The following is a 21,877-nucleotide window of genomic DNA, read 5'->3' on the forward strand; positions in this document are numbered from 1 at the left end:
GATTCAACATGTTTGATGTTTTCTACCCTAAATGTGTTGTGCAAACATGGACTTTGGGATCTATTTCAAACAGTCTGTTGTTAAACAAGGCAATGGACCTTTATAAAAGGAGGGAGGGTAGGATCCTTTTGCGACTGACGACCCGCCAACCGGGCTCGTCTCCTCGGTTGGCGACTTCGCCTCCTAGGTCGTTACGACGCCTCCTAGGTCGCCTCCTAGGTCGACTCTGTCGCCAGTCACAACCGCGTTGCGACGTGTCCAACCGCGTTGCGATCCGTTCGGCCAGGTTCTCGGACTGCGACTTCGCTTTCACTATGCGAAGAAACACACCTTTATGGAAAGTTTAAAGTTTTTATTGAATGAATAGAATGTAATGGAGGGAGGGGAAGAGGGTTCCGGGGGCCGGAGTCTTTGGGGAGGAGGTAATGAATAGAATGTAATGGAGGGAGGGGAAGAGGGTTCCGGGGGCCGGAGTCTTTGGGGAGGAGGTCGTTAGGAGGTCGTTAGCGTGGTCAGCACAGCACACGCGGACAGCCAATGGCGTAGTCAGCATGGCACTCATGGACTGATACCCCCAGCAGGAACCTGAGAAGTGGGAGGGAGAGAGAAGGAGGGAGAGAGAGAGAGAGAGACAGGGAGAGAGAGACAGGGAGGGACATAGAAGGAGAAAAGAGAGGAGTTGTGGAAAGCACAACCTGTGGAGGTGAAAGGGGTGGTGGAGGGATGATGAAAACGTTATAAGCTTGAGTACGGATGTATGAAAGCGAATAAGGGGTTTCTGGGTAGTTCTGACAGGATATAAATAGCGCCAGGTAGATTGGTGAGTGGGCGGAGTAAAGTTGTGTTTCTCCGCCTCCTGAACATCTGTTGTTCCAACGCCATTTCACTATGCGAAGAAACACACCTTTATGGAAAGTTTAAAGTTTTTATTGAATGAATATTCTCAGCGTGTGTGTGTGTGCGCGTTTGCACGCGGATGCATGCATGAGTGGGGAAATTACCATGTGCAAAGTTAAGTGGTGTGTGTATTACACTATTTTGTGGTACACAAATATTTTCCCAAAATTGGCAGGGTCTGGGAATGGTTTCATTCCTTTTGGTGGAATGAAATTAATTCATGTTGCATCCTATTTTAGTGCGTCCATCAGCATGGTTTTGAACTTGTCCAGATCCACCTTCCTCATGACGGAGGCCTTGTGTTTCTTCTTAAGCAGGTCAAGATAGTCCAGCACCATCATTCCTCGGGTGTAGGTCCCATCCAGTTCCACTGTTACTGCAACCTGACAGATGGGAAGGATTTCAGTTCAGTCACGTCAGCATACCCAAAGTCACAGGGCCAGAAGAGCGCTTAACCACTTGAACCCTGTATACTTTGTTGACCACGGTCCCTCAGGGGTCTATAAGGCCCCCCCCCACACCAAATCTCTGTAGATCTGCTATTTTTGCCAAATGTTTACACCAAATGTTTGCCTATTACCACATGCCCATAATTGAGACACAAGAGTATAGTGGTTAATTAACAAGATGCTGTGCCAGGGACCCCCATAAGAGAAGATTTGTGTATTTTTTTCCTTCACAGTGCAAACATTGACAGCTTATATACAAGCTCACATGTCTCAATGTGACACGTTAGCTTATAGATTGGCTATTTTCAAATAGATTAAGTATAAAATAGGGTTAAAGTGGTTAAACTTTTACCCATTTTTCTGCAGACCCCATTAAGGACCCCTGGGGGTCCCTGGACCCCACTTTGAGAATCACTGGCCTATACTCACTCACACTATATCATGCACAGTATAAGTATATCATGCACAGTATACATACATTGCTGCTATGCTCAGGCACCTTAGTTTTTTATTATCTCAGGTACTTTGTAAATATGTAGATAACTTGTCTGGCCTTCTGTTGTTCTCTTGTTTTTGATCTCCTTCCCACTTGCCCCCCCACCCCCCCCCCTCTTCTTTCTATGGAAATTAACGTTGCGATGGGAACGATGTACAAAAACGAATTTCACCCACTTTTTTACCTTGTAAACCTGTGATGTGACAATAAACCTGATTCTGATTCTACTCGCAACAGCCCCACTCACACACACAAAGGTGATCTCACCTGTTCGCTTTCTGTCACAAAAGTGTCGTCAATAGCCGCAGCTATGGCATAGGAGTCACAGGGGGTGAAACCGACTCCTGCACACATCTCCTTCTGGTAGCGCTCCGTCTCTGTCACCTGAAGGAACACGACAGCACACAGCCCAGCACATGTCACAAAGTGACACATACTGGACAGTACATACTGCTAAACTGACCTGCAACATCGAAGACTGGCATTGGAAATGAATACTTATTGATAAGGGTCAAATTAGAGAAAACAGTTGTTGAACTATATTATCAGCACTAAGTGAAGAAAAATGGGTACCCATGATAATCAGCACTAAGTGAAGAAATGTGTGTATTGTGTACCCAGATTCATGCTAATGCATTGGGCTCAGTACCTTACAGCCTTCTGTGGGTAGTGCATATCTCATCAACACTCCACTACCAAGATGTACCTGTAACTTTAGACACAAATGTGTACCAATACCTTCATATCACAGTTCACAGTATTATCTGCACTCTCCTACCTTCATGGTGTGTTTGAAAATCTTCTTCATGAAATGAGCCTTGTAAGTGTCTTGAGCCAACCAGGTGTCACAGAATGACTGACAGAAAAAAAGTTGAAAGGTTTAAAATGGTTATATTTACAGTATATGAATGATGATTTATTTGTTTGACTGAAACCTCTAGTGGCAGTTTTGGATAAGAATAGTTGCATTTTTAGCCCTGCTAGCAGCAGGGCACAAGGGATGGCGATATCAATCATCTGTCCCACACTTTGGGGGAAAAAAACTCTAAAAAATCTAAAATAACTACTGGCTGGATTGTGGATTCCCATGGAATTTGTTGTGCACCTTCATGCTCCCAGGAGGATGAGCACGTCTGTTTTTGGTGACCCTATATCCTTTTCTCTAGCACCACCCTGAGGCCAAAATCTCCAAGAATGCACTAGGTTTCTTTTTTACACACATTAATGATTGTGTGCACATTCAGGGAGCAATAACACGCATAGTCGTGGGCTGTGGTTGATATAATTCAGAGAGACAGAAATAAATACTCAAAGGCAGATGAGTATTATATTAATAAAGCTCAAGACATTTAGACAGAAGTGAAAGCACTGCAGCATTCCATCTTAAGCTGATTTTGTAACCTATAACCAATAACTGCTTTTATACAGACTAAAAGAATATCCCTGATGCATATTGGCTCTTCCAGGAACATTCCTTTGGTAGTATGTACCATCTATCATTCAATTCAAGTAATTCAATTTGGCAGTATCCCCTTTACCGTGGCACCCAAATGACCCAATATATTGAATCCTTTTTTATTGTCATCTGTGCTAGGCATGAGTTAATTTCTGCTTCAGCTTGTTCTGTTGAAGTCATCCCAGAGGACCATGAACATAGTGAAATCTCAGACCCAAGCACACACAGAATACATGCACAATCTGATGTTGGATACAGTTTGATAAGTGATATAATGATATATGAACTGATATGACAATACATGAATACATGATATATTGACCTTATCAATGCTTGTGTACTGATTACCATATTTGACCTATTTTCGCCCCCACAAACGCACTCTAATACACTGTGTCTGATCTGATGTATAAGTTCACAATGCATCACATCGTGATGGATTGTGAGCTTGTAGATGTAGATCTACTTTAAAAGAAAATACATATATATTGTCATTTTGAAACTATGCCCAAAATAGGGACACCAGGGCTATTGTGGTTAATAGTTTAAACAGCTGGGCGCGGTGGCAACCTCACCCATGGTAGATTGTTATGGCAGGCGAACTCCCAGCTGGCAATGTAGGTAGGACAGTAGAACCGGTTTAACACAATGTAGGCAGCCTCAGGGTCTGCTGCAAAGTTGAACTCCCCACACACTGTAGTGTTACCCCTGGCTACACACACACACACACACACACACACACACACACACACACACACACACACACACACACACACACACACACACACACACACACACACACACACACACACACACACACACACACACACACACACACACACACACACACACACACACACACACACACACGACTTAAGTAGGAAGAATATATTGTAGGGCACATCTAATCTGTTACACATCAAATACAAAAAACTTACAGTCAGTGTTGCCTCCCATTAAATAAAGTCCCTTCAGTTTCTCTGGGAAGGATGGGTCCAGCTTTACTGCCAGGGCCAGGTTAGTGAGAGGTGCCGTGGCTACCAGAGTCACCTATAGATAACAGATAAGTGAGCTTTTATTCTCCGTTCCAAGGAAGGCAGTTCAACAGTGACACTGAAAAAAGTATTTAACAGAACTTGACAAACTTATTTTCTTTTCATTTCTTCCTGGACTTACCTCACCAGGGTTGTCATTGACCATCCTGATCATGGCCCCCACAGCCCCTTCACTCTGCAGAAGCTCCAGGCCTGGTGCCTCTGGATCAGGGGCGTCTCCGAGGCCGTCCTTCCCATGGAATTCACCTGCACAGAGGATCCGGCCCAGCAGGGGCTCTGCACTGCCACGGTAAACTGGGATCTGGAGTTTCAAGAGCGGACTTGACTTAATTGCCAAGAATTGGTTAACTGACAATTAATCAATAATTATTATTAACTTAACTTTGAAAAAGTCACAATGACCTGTTTAGTTCAGTAGTGTAGTATATTGTAAAAGTGTGAAACATAGTTGGAAGGTCCAGACAAGTACAAGTTCCTTAAGTTGGTTTATTGGATAAAAACAGAGCACAGAGTACAGGAGTCAGCCTTGCTGCTACAGTACATGATGTGACCGGAGGAAGGGGCCGCGTAACAGAGACGAGGTTTCTTTGTCTTCACAGTATTTATATCTAGACGTGTGTGTGTGTGTGTGTGTGTGTGTGCTATGCATGTAACATAAGCAATGGTACGGGAAGGTTTGGATGAACTCCAGATGTTTGTAAGTGAGTCTGAGCCAGTTATTAATTGTACCTGTCACAATGTTCTACTCTGGCTGGAATGTACTTTCTGTGTACATCGTGAGGCCTTCCCGCTAAAGACAGTGTGTGTGTGTGTATTAAGGAGCAACAACATAATACTATGATAATGTATTGTCAGATACCACAGTAGCTCTGATTCTCTTTCTCCTTATGAATGTACAGTATGAGAAGTAAACTTACGTCCAGCCTCCTGCAGACTTGGAGAACACGCAGAGTGTTCTTGCAAACGTTCTCCAGGGCTGTGTTGCCGTGGGAACACGTGATCCCCAGGACCTCAACATTGGGTGCGGCGAGGGCCATCATGATGGCCTGAGCGTCATCCACGCCAGTGTCCACGTCAATCACCAACTTCTTCTTCATTTCCTCTGGTACAATAAAGAAATATACAGACATACATAGGTCGGTGAGAGCTACTGAGAGCTTCTAACTTTCGACAGTCGAAGACATCAAACAAAGTTATGGGAGAGAGTTGTGTGTGGAAAAAATCTGTGTGAATCTTTACCTGGTAACCCGAACTCAACAGGCAGATTTATTTTCCTGCTTTTCCTGCTTTTGTTGATAGAGCTGGCCTATTCCATGTAGCAGCACGCAATGCCTTTTAAAAGTTAGAACGAGTGAAGAGTAGAGTGAAGAAAAAGAGGGGTGGCTTATGCTAGAATGTTGTTTGGGTCCAATATGTAACTGTGCCAAAATAGCACTTCTGTACACGTTTCATCTGGAGATCTAAATAAGGAAACCAGTTTTCTTTATTGTTTTAATTTAGTCATTCGGTATCTGGGCTCCTGTTGGAAACTTTCAAACTCTTCACCCGTTTGGCATCTTTCAACCTCTTTCAATTACTTTATGTAGAATGGCCAGTTTAACCGGCTTCTCAACAGTACATACCTGAGAGGAAACCCAGCAACTACTGTTGCTTCTAGCCTTGTGGGGCTGCATATTCTCTGCAGAGTGTAGAAAAGAGAGTAACGACACGCTTTGATCTCACTGCAAAGCGGGCTCCTATGGGCTATAGTTCCAAACATTGGAACCATCTCAATGAGATACACAGAGCACTTCCGCATTCCATTCTTACAATGGGAGTCGATGCTAGTGTCAGAACGAAGGTTACGAAGGGTAACCACGGTTATGTGACCCTATTGGATCACTCCAATGTGGGTATCACTCCGCAGCGGAGGGATACATTCGAGGTAAGGATTAACCGATTCACTACCGTAGGCACCTGTGCGTGCGTGGGGGTGTGGCCTCCCCTATATAGGCACACCACACCCACGCGCGCCTGCTTGAAGAACATTTCGAGGCGCCTCAAGCACCACGACACCTCGCTGGCCTCCACTGAGAGAATGTCGTCTCCCTGGTCAGCGTCCACCTGCTGATGCCAGGCCTGCTCTCCACGCCCGCCTGCACTGCGGGCAGGACTACAGTGATGACGGCTCACCACACCAGAGGGAGGCAGAGATCTGCGGTCCTCAGCTGGAGCCAAGGCCTGAGCCACCCAGGCCCGCATGGCCCCCAGTCGGGCCACTCTCAGGCGCTCAGAGAAGACTGAGCAGTACAGGCAGCCATTAGGGCGCCTCACCGCCTCCTCTGCATGGGCCAGCACCAGGCAGTGCATGCAAGATGCATGCGCATCCCCAGGTGGGATGTCGTCTCTGCACCTGACACAAAGGGCTGACATCCTGTAGTGGACCGTGCACCTGGCACGCCGTGGCAGGGTCACCTCTCCCTATGCACTGCACCCGGTAAGGGAATAACCAGGGGAGAGGCCCAATGACAATGGCCGCCCCGTAAGGGTCTTACACCTGTGTCACGCTTGTAACTGAAAACAATACACTTATTTCTTAAACAGTAATAAATGTAGTCAGCAAACAACAGACTGACCAGGCGTCCAGGTTATGGAGATGCCTGTCAGCTAAGGGAGAATAACAGTCAGCACCAGGTTATGGTAAAACTGACTGAAAACACAAAACTTGAAATATAAAGCACAGACTGACCAGGCTTCCATGTTATGGAGATGCCTGTCAGCTAAGGGGAATAACAAGTCAGCACCAGGTTATGGTAAAACTGACTGAAAACACAAAACTTGAAATATAAAGCACAACAGACTGACCAGGCTTCCAGGTTATGGAGATGCCTGTCAGCTAAGGGGGAATAACAGTCAGCACCAGGTTATGGTAAAACTGACTGTAAATACAAACCTTGGAATATAAAGCAGAATTTCTTTTAATTGGGATTCCTGCAAAACAAGGAAAGGAAGCACAAAAAGACCTCAGAACAGCTAGCAAAGCTAGTACAAGCTGAGGCTTGGTTAGTGCAGCTGGCCAACAGCGCTACAAACATTTAGCAACCAGCATAAATGGTACACACGGCACAATAATCAAGAGTTCTCGTGAGGAGGGCTACAAAGTTAGCAGCTCCAGGCTAAACCTAGCCACTGAGAACACTTGGATGTGAAATAATTGAGCTATAGTAGAGGTTACATACCTTCTCTGCTCACTTACCGACCTTGAACCTGAATGTTCTGCCGAGAAATGAAAAAGCAGGCGCGTGGGTGTGGTGTGCTTATATAGGGGAGGCCACACCCCCACGCACGCACAGGTGCGCACGGTAGTGAATCAGTTAATCCTTACCTCGAATGTATCCCTCCGCTGCGGAGTGATACCCACATTGGAGTGATCCAATGAGGGGAAACATAACTCTCTTTATGGCTCTGATTCTCTGTAAGACAGGGGTCAGGTATTGGTCTGAGCATGGGGAGAGGCAGGCATACTCACCTTTGCTCAATTATCCCAACAGGTCTTTGAGAGGCAAGCCTGTATTGAGCACACAAGTATGAGTTTAGTTGTCAAAGCACTGAATCAAATGCCAAAATATTGAAGAAAGCTCAATGCTTTGCCAATAACTTTTAGAAAGCTAATCAATTCTTCAGCTATGCACCATTCTAGAGTCTGTGGGATATTATAATGAATAAATAGCCAGGTTTGAATGTGTTAAAAGCCACTGCTTCAGTGGAATAGGTTGATAAAAATGTTTTTTATACCTACAGTACTATCGTAGTTACACAGTTGAGTCAACATGGAGCATTAGAACTACTATTTTCCAGTGTTGTGATAGGCCTATTAAAGAATAAAAGTACAACTTTAAATCTTCCAACACTTACCTATTGTTCCATGGAGTTTACTTTAGCTTCTTTATTGCGAGACTGGTTACATTTTTAGTCTGCAGTCGAGAGATTTCAAAAGTCCTGTGGTGTGCAACTGGCCTTGCACTAAAATGTGTTTTAGAATCTATTGATAGCGAAACCACAGCCAAGCAAACAGGCTTGGCAGCCAGAATCTATTTTTGTTTATGTTCTTTGGTTCATCTATTCTAATCCAACCTACGAGATGAAAGGAGAGAGACCTGCAAAATAATCCATTATTATGATGTAACGGTGGCGTTTGTATTGGCATGTTACCTGCACATGTGGCCTTCTAGCGCCTTCCTGTATCTTATTTTCAGAATGTTTCAGGATATTTAGCCATAATAAGTACAAATATATGCAATTCTAAGAAGCTACAGCTGTGACTACACTATTGAAACCAGGGGACTTTGTACATGTCACATGAGAGTGTTGAGAGAGTTGATTGATTAGACCAGATAAGGACAGTAGCCACTGTTAAAGAACAGTTCTGGAGCCTGAGTTGCGTCATTTAAGACAGTACCAAGTCACATGATTAATCAACAGAATGTTACACCCACAAGGGTAGACCAAACCCATAATAATGCGTTCGTCATTTTCCATTGCGAGCTCTGAGAGACTGACGGTAAGAATTGAGTGTTTACATGACGATGACCTAGACCTTTTTTTTTTCTTCACTGGAGCGCCATGGAGAAAGGCTGCTTTCGTACACGCTCCGTAGCGTCGCCATATTTTTCCGTCTTTTTAGTATTTTTTAGCCTTCTCTTTTTTTCCTACACCGTCGGGTGTCTAAGGAGTTATGACAGACAAGCACTTATGGACATCAGCACAGCGATTACACACAGAATTCCGGACTTTTTTGCCGAAAACCCTCCACTCGGCTGGGTGGGGGGAGGGCCCCCTTTTGTCCCGGCTGGGACAAAGACACGGAAACGGCGAAGGAGACGGCCAGGTCGACGAGGGACAAGAGCGGGTCTCCTCGTAAGAACAACAAAATGTGGATATAAACCTGCACTGCCTTCAATCCTGCTAGCGAACGTTAGATCTCTGTGTGAATCAAGAACAGTGACCACTATGGACGACTTACTGGCGCGCGTTAAGTATAACACTGAGACGAGGAACACGTCGATTGTTGTGCTAACGGAGACGTGGCTAACGGAGTTAGCATCTGATTCTTCCATCACTCCTCCTGGCTTCACCGCATATAGGAAAGACAGAGACCCTTTACTAAGCGGTAAGCAACGTGGGGGGGGAGTTTGTGCCTTGATCAACAACAACTGGTGCAAAGATGTTAAAATCCTAGATAGTCACTGCTCACCAGACCTTGAACTTTTAATCATAGCCTGCCGTCCTTTCTACCTACCACGCGACTTCAGCATTGTGATTGTAGCCGTTGTTTACATTCATCCTGGAGCTAATAAGGACACAGCTATGAGGGAATTACACCAGGCGATCAGTGCACAAGAAAATCGCCACCCGGGACTGCGCAGCCATCTGCCTAGGCGACTTCAACCGGACAGACTTAAAAAAGGTCTTTCCCAAATTCCACCAGCATGTCACCTGCAGTACCCGTGGTGACAATATTCTTGACCACTGCTACACGCCCTTCAAGGATGGATACAAAGCTCTCCGCTGCCCACCGCTAGGAAGCTCTGACCACTACGCCATCCAGCTGCTACCTGCCTACAAACAGAGGCTAAAAAGGGAGCCGGTCGTTGAGAAGGAAATACGAATCTGGTCTGAGGACACAGACGCTATGCTACAATCCTGCTTCTACCAGACTGACTGGGGGATGTTTAAGAACGCCGCTGGGAATAACATCAACAAACTCTCAGACTCAGTCACTGGCTTTATCAGTAAATGCATAGATGATATAGTCCCAAAAAAGACGGATCTATCCCAATCAGAAACCATGGATGGACAGCGGAGTACGTGCACATCTGCATGAACGGGATGCCGGTTTCAAATCTGGCGACGTGGAAACGCGCAACACGACACGCGCGGCCCTAAACAGCGCCATCAGGAAGGCGAAAAAGGCCTACACAAAAAAGATGCAAGACCAACTCAGCAATGGCGACATCAGGAGCACGTGGCAGGGGGTACACACCTTGACAGACTGCAAAACAAGAACCAGAAGCGAGGTGAACCCGCCTGCCTCCCTCCCCAACGAACTGAACACTTTCTACGGCCGGTTTGAGATCAGCCCCAACCGCGGCAGCCAAGTGGGGCCATCAGCAGCACCAGCAGAGGAGAACCCTCTAATCATCTCGGAGAGAGAAGTGCGTACAGCCTTCGCACGGATCAACATCCACAAGGCAGCCGGACCTGATGGGATTCCAGGCCGGGTCCTTAAGGCATGTGCAGACCAGCTGGCGGGTGTCTTTGCTGACATCTTTAACCTCTCCCTCTCCCAGGCTGTGGTCCCTGCAGGGTTCAAAATGTCAACCATTGTGCCCATTCCCAAAAAGGCCAAAGTGACATGCCTGAACGACTGGAGACCTGTCGCTCTCACCCCGATCGTCAGCAAGTGCTTCGAGAAACTGGTGAGGGAATACATCAGCTCCACGCTTCCTGCCTCGCTGGATCCGTGGCAGTATGCATACCGCAAAAACAGATCCACCGACGACGCTATTGCCATGGCTCTCCACACCGTCCTCTCGCACATGGACAACAAGCTGCTGAAGGACAAATATGTACGTATGCTGTTCGTGGACTACAGCTCAGCATTCAACACCATTGTCCCAGCAATACTTGACAAAAAGCTCAGAGACCTAGGGCTACACCCAAGCATGTGCGACTGGATACAGGACTTCTTGTCCAACCGACATTAGGTGGTGAGAATGGGCAGCATCACATCCGACCCCCTGACCCTCAACACCGGAGCACCCCAGGGATGCGTGCTGAGCCCTCTCCTATACTCCCTGTACACGTATGACTGCATAGCCACACATGTCTCCAACACCATCATAAAGTACGCGGACGACACGACAGTGATAGGCCGAATCGTCAACAACGATGAGTCTGACTATAGAGAGGAGATCAACTCACTGGCACTCTGGTGCCGGGAGAACAACCTCGCTCTTAACGTCGACAAGACCAAAGAACTGATCGTGGACTTCAGGAGGCCGCGGAGAGACCATGCGCCCATCCTCATCGACAGTGCTGTAGTGGAAAGGGTCAGCGAGTTCAAGTTCGAGGAGTACACACCGAGGAGGACCTCAAATGGGAGACGCACACCACACACGTGAGGAAAAAGGCTCAGCAGCGACTGTACTGGCTCCGCCGCCTGAAGAAGCTCGGAGTAGGACATCGCATCCTCAGGCTGTATTACAACAGTTCTGTTGAAGGCATCCTAACAGGCTGTGTCACGGCCTGGTACGGGAACTGCACTGCCCGAGAAAAGATCAGCCTACAGCGAGTAGTGCGATCGGCAGAGCGGATAATGGGAGACGAGCTCCCAGCGCTCCAGGAACTGTACAAAAAGCGGTGCGTGGTCAAAGCCAAGCGCATCATCAAGGACAAGCACCACCCAAGTCACAAACTGTTCAAACCCCTACAACGACCGCGACCGGGCAAGGGGCTCTACCGCAGTATCAAGAGTTCCACCACCAGGTACTGGTGCAGTTTTAATCCGGCTGTTGTCAGAATGCTGAATGAGGCATAAGCCTTGTTCAGCAGCCTGACAACAGGCGGCACTGTCCAGCTGGTCGCAGACTTTTTCTGTCCAGCTGGTCGCAGACTTTTTCTGGCTCTTCCTGAACACACCTGTGGATTATACCAGGGACAAATGACTTGGATTTAGCTCCCCCTCGGACATACCTGTGGACTACACCAGGTACAAATGACTTTTTGTTGCACTCCCTCATGGAGCTACTTGCGGATTATACTAGGGTTAGTCCACCCTAGGTGGACACGCATTGACCTTTTGCACCTTAATCCCATGTATAACGCACTGACTTTTTTTTTTCTTTTTATTGTGCTCTTTTTTTCTTCTCTAAGCACCTTAACGTCCATAAGTATATCATGCACAGTATAAGTATATATCATGCACAGTATACATACATTGCTGCTATGCTCAGGCACCTTAGTTTTTTATTATCTCAGGTACTTTGTAAATATGTAGATAACTTCAGTTGTTCTCTTGTTTTGATCTCCTTCCGACTTGCCCCCCACCCCTCTTCTTCTCCCCCCCCTCTTCTTTCCATGGAATTAACGTTGCGACAAAAACGAATTTCACCCACTTTTTTTACCTTGTAAACCTGTGATGTGACAATAAAACTGATTCTGATTCTGACCTTGCTATTTGTTATAACCTATTGGCCTAGAAGTGTTAGAGTATGTTTGTATTGTAATGTTAGTATAATAAAATCTAATTAGTTGCAGTGCTTGTGTGACTAGCTAGATACTTATACAAGACCATTAAGGATTAGCCTACATGAGCCTTGCCAGACCATTCTCAGTGTGCTGAGAGCACAGGAGTCTAGTGGATGGTAGCCTAATGTACATACAATACAGACTACAGAGTCCAACGATGCAGGTTGTGACCACAAACATTTAAAATATTCTGTAGACCTTTGCCCATTGCCTCTGATTGTGTCTTCTCTCTCAATGTTTCCTTGATCAGAGTTGTGATCAAAATACTTTTAATGATTTGGTTTTGGACAGGAAAAGTAATTAACTTTTTTGTTTTGCATGCACACACAGTGTTAGTTTCTTGATTTCCACATTGTGAGATTAGACATCGAAGAGGACACATTTATAAAATTCTCTTCCCACCAGTGCATTTACAGATAAATGTGGAAGTGCATGCGTGTACTCTGTGGCTAATCTTGCAAACCACTGGAACAGTTAGCGGTTTTCCACTAAATCAATGGGTGTGTGGCTCACTTAAGGCAGGTACACATTGCAGGACCTTAAAGTGCTCGGGGGGTTATCTGATCGTTAAGCATAACACACTGCAGGAGTTTATTTCTTGAAATCGGCTGTCATAATATCGTTGTGGTCTTCACAACAGGATTGATCCCCGACAAGGGCTGACACACTGTAGGATAGTTCACTAGGATGCTATCTCCAGAGTCAGACCCAATACATACATTTGAGTTTATTCCAATTCATTTTAATCGACGTATCCCGTGATATGCCTCTCTCCCTCTCCCCCTCTCTCGCTCTTTCTCTCTCTCTCTCTCTCTCTCTCTCTCCCTCTCTCTCTCTCTCCCTCTCTCGCAGTCAAGTGCGCAGAAGCCGTCAGTGACAGCGTTGCCATGTCCGCTTATTATAAGCGACTTTGGGCTTGTTTTTCTGTAGAGTTGCTTGTAAATATTGGTTGTTGCGGGGTGCATTTTTTGGGCTTATTTGTGTAGTTGCTTATTTGGCCTTGTTTCCTAATGTTGTTTAAACCAGTGGTTTAAACAACACATAATATGTATTTGTCCGCAGACCCCCCTTCTGTAAATATGTTGTGCCATCACTGACCCCCATACAAGATTTGTGTGGATTTGGAAAATATTCCACAATTTTCTCAAGATTTTTATTTGAAAATAGCTGCGACGCGTTGTGAGCTTGTAGATCGGCTATTTTCAAATATCCAATGTATTTGTAAATAGGTTTAAAGTGCTCAAGTGGCCTTTTCTTGGGCTTGTTTTCATAGACCTGGTTGCTTATTTCTCTCGCAACATCTGGCAACGCTGTTCATAACAGCGTGCACATGCTGCACACTCACACACACACACACACACACACAGAGCTCGCTCTTGCTCTCACTCTCTGTCTGTCTCTCTCTCTCTCTCTCTCTCTGTACAATTCCTCTAAAATAAACAGCCCACCACCAGGCTCGCTCACTCTCTCATTTTGTTTTATAATGTTAACTTAATAACAGGACTGGACGGTAATATTGCGGTAGGGACTGTTTGTTGTGGTCAGATCCAGCGACGCTCCCCTGGCCACGGTGGCTGTAATGTGCTCTCATTGGCTGTAGCGTGGATCTCCTCGCAGACCCTTTCATAATGTATGATACTGTCCGATCTCCTGTCTGGGACAGAGCTGAATATCTAACATGGTAGTTATCTGAAAACGGTCGGAAAGCCGTCGCAGAGCGGATAATCGCGGCCACATCGTCTCGCGGAACCTTTCACACAGAGCGAGCATTATCTCGCAGATCAAAGGCCGATCTGCGTCAGATCGGGAGGTTTTGTCGGCGAGCGCCAAAAAATGTCGGCGACAGCAATCTCGGACCCAATCTCCTGCAGTGTGTACGGGCCCTTAGGCTCATCGCGAGTTCGAGTCCCATTCCCGGCGATCTTTGCTGCTTGTCTCTCCCCATCTCTCTCTCTCCCCGTTTCCTGTCAATCTCCACTGTACACTATCAATTATAAGTCAGACATTTTTAGATGATAATAATTAGGCTATATATGAGGCAGAAAAACTTTTTATTTAGTCAATTATTTTATTATTTATAAGCCTCCAGTGGTAACATGCAATCATCTGCACCATGCCATTGGCTGAAGGGTTAAAACAAAGTGTAATAATTGGCAGCAAGGTTATTAGAGTTAAAGGTGCACTATGTAACTTTCCTCTTCACCCCGATTTGACCCCGGTTTCCTGCGCAAGTGCTGAATTAATCTTGACAGATCATTGTCTAGGTGGTGAGACATGACCTTTGACACAATCTAAATGTCTCAATAGAAGAGCAGGGAGACAAAATACAAGTGTATTGTATTAACATACTCTACCATACAGATTGGACAAAATTAAAATGTATTTAAAAAAAGTTACATAGTGCTGCTTTAACGAAAACTGAAATAGGTGGATTTTTTATGTGTGAACTGAATTAAAATAAAAACTAGAATTTTAGAATTAATTAATCTAATTTCTGATATAAAAAGGCTCAATGGGGCCACTCAAGAGACAGACAGACAAAGCAGTTGTATTATTACAGGTAAGAATATTACATTTAAAACATTTCCATATGTTTTTGTAGGCCTAATAATAATTGGGTAGAATACTCAGCCTGTTGATGTATTTTGTAGACAGAAACCATTGAGCTGAAATTACATACTATACCACCACTAGAGAGCAGCACATACTTGTATTGGCCACATAAAGCAACAGTTCGTTTCTCTGGGTTTAGTCTCGTTGCTGTCGAGAGAGAGAGCGAGAGCGAGAGATGTACTTTTATTTTGAAAAAAGCGGAAGTGTTGACACGTGCCTTTATTTTGAAAGCAGGGGAAGTGGTAACCAGCTGCAGCGTCAGAAGCTTCCTCCTGTCAACAACATCCACATCAAAACCAACAGGACTCTGATCGTCTCTCGTCTAAAAAAACACCAGAAACACAACAACAAGCAGCACCAACACCTGTAAGGTAAAGAACACACTTAATAAACAACTATAGTGTAACATTATCCAGTATAACCTGGATTCAATCAGTTAATTTCTGTATTAAATCCCTATGATGGACGAATCGCTCTCTAACCTCCTGCGGTATACTGTACCATTAGGGTTGCCATGTCCGCTTATTATAAGCGACGTCGGGCTTGTTTTTCCTGTAAAGTTGCTTGTAAATACTGTGGTTGCGGTTTTTTTGGCTTGTTGTTTCTAAAGTGTATGTAGTTGCAATTACTTGGTATTGTTTCCTAAATGTTGTTTAAATCAGTGGTTCTTAAACATTTTCATGTCAAGGACCTAGCTGTAGTATACAACCCTCGTAGACGTATTTATGATTCTAACGTCTTCAATCTACGAGAGTTGTAGGGTTCACGCCCCATTGGAGACATGGACTTTCAGCACTATGCCCCATAGACACTCCAAACGTGTACAAATAAAAAATAGAAAATAAAGGTGCTAACCCCCAAGCCCCAAATGTTAACTGACTCTACGCGGTAGTAGTTTAATGTAATAATCCATATCTTTCAATAAAGAAGTGTTTTAATGCCGTCTGTGGCCGAACGCAATTTTTTCACCCTCGTTTACTTCCTGTTTACATTTAGTGTAATTCCGGGTTTCACCGGATGCGACCCGTCACTACCCGTCACTACCGCCCATTGGGAACTTCCGACAGAATCGGCCACAGACGGCATTAAAACACTTCTTTATTGAAAGATATGGATTATTACATTAAACTACTACCCCGTAGACCCAGTTAACATTTGCGGCTTGGGGGTAAGCACCTTTTATTTTAATTTTGTACATGTTTATAGTGTGTACGGGGTAGCTGTAGTATACAACCCTCGTAGACGTATTTATGATTCTGACGTTTTCAATCTACGAGAGTTGTAGGGTGCACTTCCTATAGTGCTTTGGACTTTCTGCACTATGCCCCGTAGACACTCCAAACATTGTACAAAATGAAAATAAAGGCGCTTACCGCCGAGCCCCAAATGTTAACTACTTCTACGGGGTAGTAGTGTAATGTAATAATCCATATCTTTCAATAAAGAAGTGTTTTAATGCCGTCTGTGGCCGAACGCCATTTTTTCACCCTCGTTTACTTCCTGTTTACATTTAGTGTAATTCCGGGTTCCACCGGATGCGCCCCCTCACTCACGTCACTACCGCCCATTGGGAACTTCCGACAGAATCGGCCACAGACGGCATTAAAACACTTCTTTATTGAAAGATATGGATTATTACATTACACTACTACCCCGTAGAAGTAGTTAACATTTGGGGCTCGGCGGTAAGCGCCTTTATTTTCATTTTGTACAATGTTTGGAGTGTCTACGGGGCATAGTGCAGAAAGTCCAAAGCACTATAGGAAGTGCACCCTACAACTCTCGTAGATTGAAAACGTCAGAATCATAAATACGTCTACGAGGGTTGTATACTACAGCTATGTACGGGGCATAGTGCAGAAAGTCCATGTCTCCATGGGGCGTGAACCCTACAACTCTCGTAGATTGAAGACGTCAGAATCATAAATACGTCTACGAGGGTTGTATACTACAGCTATCAAGGACCCACAAATTAATATGTATTTGTCCACAGACGGACCCCCCCCCCCTAAATATTTTGTGCCAGGGACCCCCATACAAGATTTGTGTTGTTTCCAAAATATTCCAAGATTACTATTTTCTTTTTAAAGATTATTTTCTTTTCTTTTCCCGTTTCTTTTTAAAGATTCTTTTACTTTTTTGTTGATGATTGCAGATCTACAAGCTCACAACGCGGCGCATCGTGACACGTTGTGAGCTTGTAGATCTGCTATTTTCAAATAGTTGCTTCTTTTGGGCCTGTTTTCATAGACCCTGTTGCTTATTTCTCTCGCAAAACCTGGCAACACTATACTGACTGCTAACATTCTATGCTATTAGTGCTTCAAACGTAGTCTTAATTATAATCTATTTTTTGTAGTAGGATTATTATTAATGTGATCAACAAATTAACACACATCATTCACATTCATAAAGGCGCATTTCACACAAAACGCAATTAATATCAATGTTGTTAGTCTTGATTCTGAGCTAACGTCCGTCTATTGTGGCATCATGGGCTTGTTGTGTGAGCAGCATAACGTTATATGAGCCTGTATGTGACTTTATTTTAAGCATTTATGTATTTATATTTATCATTATTATTATATATTATTATTTATTTGTTATTATTTATTTATGTATGTGACTGACTTTATTAAGCATTTATGTATTTATATTTATCATTATATATTATTTATTTATGTATGTGACTGACTATTAGGCATTTATATATTTATTATTTATTTATTTATTATATTTATTCACTTTATTAAGCATTTTTATATCCAAAATATGATTTGTTTTCGTTTCCACCTTTCCATGATCAGTTTTAAGGTTAGTCAGTCAATCAGTCAGTCAGTCAGTCAGTCACTGGTAGCTGGTGGTCAGTGAAGTGACACTTTAAGCCTTTTTAATACCTAAAAAAAAGTAAGTAAATCAAAAAGACCATCACTTCACAGCATCAAAAGTAATCAACAGACTATACTATCAAAACTGGTGAAACATTGGCCAAATTGTCAAATGATATAAGAAGGAGGCAAAAATTGTGAAAATGGCTGATCTACAAGCTCGGCTATTTTCACAATATTTATCCGTGGAACCACTACAACTCTCAGTGCTTGTCAGGGTGGGTGGTCCCCAGTTCAAATATGATTATTTTGGATTTTGGGGGGTCCCCAGTTCAAATATGTTTATTTTGGATTTTGGGGGGTCCCCAGTTCAAATATAATTATTTTGGGGGGTCGCACCCTGAAAAGGGTGCGACACTGTTATAGATCAGTGATTCTCAACCGTTTTAATACCCCCTCCCACCCCCCACCCCCCACCCCCCAGTTTAATAAGCTAGCCACAGGATTAATTTAACTCTGAGCGTGTACAAACCAAATGGACCATTTAAGTGTCTATTTGGTTCCATTTAGCCTACTCTGTCAGAGTTGGGCTAGTACAGACCTGTAAGGGTCCATTTGGTACCTAACAATCATTTAGCTGGGGACCTCCTGGAACCCCCTCAAGAACCCCTGGGATAAAGTGCATGTAACATGCAGCCCAAGGGAAACCACTAGAAGTTAGAGACACAATATTTAAACTTTACCCGCTCTCACACACTGCTTTGTGTATCCTTGCATCTAAGGCTGGACCTGTACTACTGTTCAGGAAGCTAATAGACTGTGACCGAGGAGCTATGTTCATGATTGAGTCAATACTATACTTTGTGAGTGGAAACGTACGCTAAATAAGCCGTTGATAATATTCAGCCACCGGACAGCACTGATTATGACACCTATATGGTCCCTACTCCCAGTCCCTACCTACGCTCAGTGCTGAAATAAATGACATGCGTCAGACACGTCAGTCCAAGCAGCAGGTTGCATCATGATGCAGCATTCACGAGCTGTGGGGCAAATTGCGTGAAAGTAAAACACATTTCACTCCTGTCATTTTTCATCTGTGAGACGTATTGGCAGAATCATTGATTCTAGTACTATCCCTCATCAAGGGACTCGTGAGAGAGGCAGAGGGAGAGGAAATGGCATAAAATCCATATAAGGACTGGAGCTTGCTCTTAATGTAGTAGACAGGACTGGGAATAGTCCTCTGAAATGTGGTTGAGATTGCCGCTGGCCCAGTGCCCTAGTTGTTGCTTGCTACTGGGAGGCTGATAATAACATGAAGGAAGTTTGAGCGAGCGGTTGTACTCTGGAGCCCTAAGAGGGCTGACTAGGGTTATGAGTCAGTCCTGAACCTTCTCTGTATTCATGTGTTCATTCATAGACTATCCTGTGCCCATGTAAAGGTTAGTGAAGCTGGCCTCCTGCAGCAGTGGTTCTCAAACCTTTTCATGTCATGGACCCCTAAAATGATTGTATTACTATGTATTTGGCTGCGGACCCCCATCTGAAAAATATATTGTGCCAGGGACCTCCAGAAGGAAAGGATTTGAGTTTAAAAAAGAAATTGCTTTATAAAAATGTACGTATATTCAAAGATTTGCACAAATTGCCACGATTTTTCAAAAATAGCAGATCTACAAGCTTGATATGTATATTGTATGTGTGAGCTTGTAGATCTCATGAGCTTGTATATCTCACTTCACTAAAGGCCAGTCCACACCAATGCAACTCCTTGCAACAAAAGACCATTTTAGAGACCGTCGCAGTGGTCTGGACTGACCAGTTGCAGACTGGTGCCATTTGTGGATAATGGTAAGTAGTTGCTTGAAAGGAGTTGCAGTTGCAAGGAGTTGCATTGGTGTGGACTGGCCTTTACGTGTCCATTTGGTTCCATTTGCACATACTCGCAGTTAAATTGACATTCGTGATTTTTACAGTGTAGATTGGGGTCCCAGAGATAGCACATTGTGGGTCCATGGCCTAAATAAAGCATATGATACTGGGTGTCCTTGAAATGAAAAAGATGTAAGAATCACTGCATGAGAACCAAAATGTTTTTCACAATAAGATCTAAAAAACCATTGCAATCTTTGAGGCCCCCATTCAGTCAGTGTGCCATAAGCCAGCCCTCCAGAACAAATGCTGAACATCATTTTGTTTTCTATAAGGCACTCGGCCTTTTTGCAACAAACTCATCATGTAAGGTTGCAGATTTATCAGGCTGCCAGTAGATTTGTCACATCATCATGTAGATCATAATTGCAATTATTTGAGATAATCGCAATTATTATTTATTAATTTTGATAATGGTCATCAGTCATTTTCTTCTACATTTAAGCCAAGGCTTTTGTCTGCCTCGTTGCATGCAGGTGTCGCACACCAAAAATAGCCAATCTACAAGCTCACACAACGCATCTCAGCCCGGCTCGTTGTGAGCTTGGAGATCTGCAGCAGTGGTCGTGCTGTTCAGTTGGCCTGAACTGCTTTGTCGTAAGTGGATTAGAAGAATGTTAATTTGTGACTCTGACTCTCTCGTGCTTCACTGCAGTTTTGAGCTGCACAGTTGTGTGTAAAAAAAATATAAATAAATTGTGTGGATCTAAAGCCCAGACCCCTGGAGGAGAATTTATCTAAGGCTCCTCTCCTATTTTTCTGTGCTCCTCCACAGTCCACCCTCCTTCGTTCTGCTAGGGAGAAGAGGAAGAGAAGGGGGGTGGGGTGCTGTTTTACTGCAGGATCTTTCTGTAAAGACCTTTTGTAGATGCTGTAGCCTAATGCTGCTGCATTGATTCAGAAAGCAGTACGCACGCACGTGTGTTTTCATCCAACACACGGTGACATGCGTATAGGCATGAGGGGTCCCTAGAAAAAGGATTTATAGTTAGAATTAGTAACCAAATGGATCCTCATGGGGCTGTAACTCACGAGTGTGTACGGGGACACCCAGGGTCCTTGAGTGTGTTCCAGGGGGTCCCTGGCTAAATTAGTTTATATATAAAAATCAGTTCAACCACTTTAATCCTATAAACATTACAGTAAGTTTATTTTCAACAAAAATCTTGAAAACGTTTGATTTTCTTAACACCACAAATCTTGTATGGTATCCTTGGCACAAAACATTTTCAGATGGGGGTCTGCAGCCAAATACACAATATTTAAGGGTCCTTGACAGGAAAAAGTTTGAGAACCAAACTATGTGGTTGGGGCAGCAGTCACCCTAGTCTCTGTGAACACAATTCTTGGGGAAGCAGTCTGAGTGTGAAATTTGTTTAAGTATCAGAGTTGACATAGTTAAATTAATGAAGCAGAAGTTTGTTGATTAACTTGGATCTAGGAGATTATTTGTCAGCTCACACCAAAATCTTGGGCTGTAACAATGACATCTAACGAGCTAGCCTTACATCCCTTAATGAATGAAGGATCGACTCAGTAACCGACTGGACACCTGATGGGGACATTGGGTAGGTAGGTAAAAGGCACAAATGTAAACAAAAGCGACAGTGAAAACCATGCAACAAGGTAGCATAGAGTAATGAATCAAAGTAGATAATCAGTAACTGCTGTAATGAGGAAATGGTTGTGCATGTGTTGCAGTGTAGAAATCTAGGCATTGCTGTATGAAATGGAGAGTAGTGTGTACAAATAAGCCTTGCAAAATTGTGTGTTAATTCAAAAAAAGACACAACTGAAATTGCATTCTAGATTTGTTAGAGTGCTTGGAAATGTCCGCCAGCCTACGTAAATGCGCTGAA

At 44.0% G+C, this 21,877-nt stretch overlaps 2 protein-coding genes across 4 annotated transcripts in view; one reads left to right on the forward strand and one right to left on the reverse strand.

The window, feature by feature from the left end:
- Window positions 1-327: 327 nt before the first annotated feature.
- LOC308080909 (inosine-uridine preferring nucleoside hydrolase-like) lies at window positions 328-8,349 on the reverse strand. 3 transcript variants are annotated; one of them, XM_080423003.1, is made up of 10 exons: window positions 8,248-8,349; window positions 7,862-7,900; window positions 5,593-5,685; window positions 5,271-5,455; window positions 4,475-4,678; window positions 4,237-4,348; window positions 3,874-4,010; window positions 2,621-2,698; window positions 2,110-2,226; window positions 328-1,280 (listed from the first exon to the last, which is right to left on the reverse strand). In XM_080423003.1, exons 4-10 carry the CDS (start codon window positions 5,448-5,450, stop codon window positions 1,128-1,130), a joined length of 981 nt encoding a protein of 326 aa, XP_080279129.1. In that variant the 5' UTR covers window positions 5,451-5,455; window positions 5,593-5,685; window positions 7,862-7,900; window positions 8,248-8,349; the 3' UTR covers window positions 328-1,127. The 3 variants fall into 3 exon arrangements, with proteins under 3 accessions (XP_080279129.1, XP_080279130.1, XP_080279131.1); XM_080423005.1 differs by having other exon boundaries at window positions 374-1,280; window positions 4,475-4,654; XM_080423004.1 differs by lacking the exons at window positions 7,862-7,900; window positions 8,248-8,349 and having other exon boundaries at window positions 5,593-5,813.
- The window catches only part of arhgap1 (Rho GTPase activating protein 1), a 39,472-nt gene continuing 22,143 nt past the window's right edge, over window positions 4,549-21,877 (forward strand). Inside the window, exons 1-3 of the mRNA XM_080423001.1 lie at window positions 4,549-4,642; window positions 15,490-15,626; window positions 16,252-16,423. The gene's annotated coding sequence lies outside the window, so the exon portion shown is untranslated. The remainder of the gene's footprint in view (window positions 4,643-15,489; window positions 15,627-16,251; window positions 16,424-21,877) is intronic.

The sequence above is a fragment of the Gymnoscopelus braueri genome, assembly GCF_963280865.1.
Source record: "Gymnoscopelus braueri genome assembly, chromosome: 24".
Lineage (NCBI taxonomy): Eukaryota > Metazoa > Chordata > Actinopteri > Myctophiformes > Myctophidae > Gymnoscopelus > Gymnoscopelus braueri.

Bases quoted from the DNA above. Each gene is read 5' to 3' on its own strand.
- LOC308080909 (XM_080423003.1), bottom strand. From the start codon at position 5,450: ATGAAGAAGAAGTTGGTGATTGACGTGGACACTGGCGTGGATGACGCT. The intron at 2,227-2,620 runs GTAGGAGAGTGC...GTGTTCCTTCAG, and splicing joins TTTTCAAACACACCATGAAG to GTGACAGAGACGGAGCGCTA. The intron at 1,281-2,109 runs GTGAGATCACCT...CCCATCTGTCAG, and splicing joins TTGTGACAGAAAGCGAACAG to GTTGCAGTAACAGTGGAACT.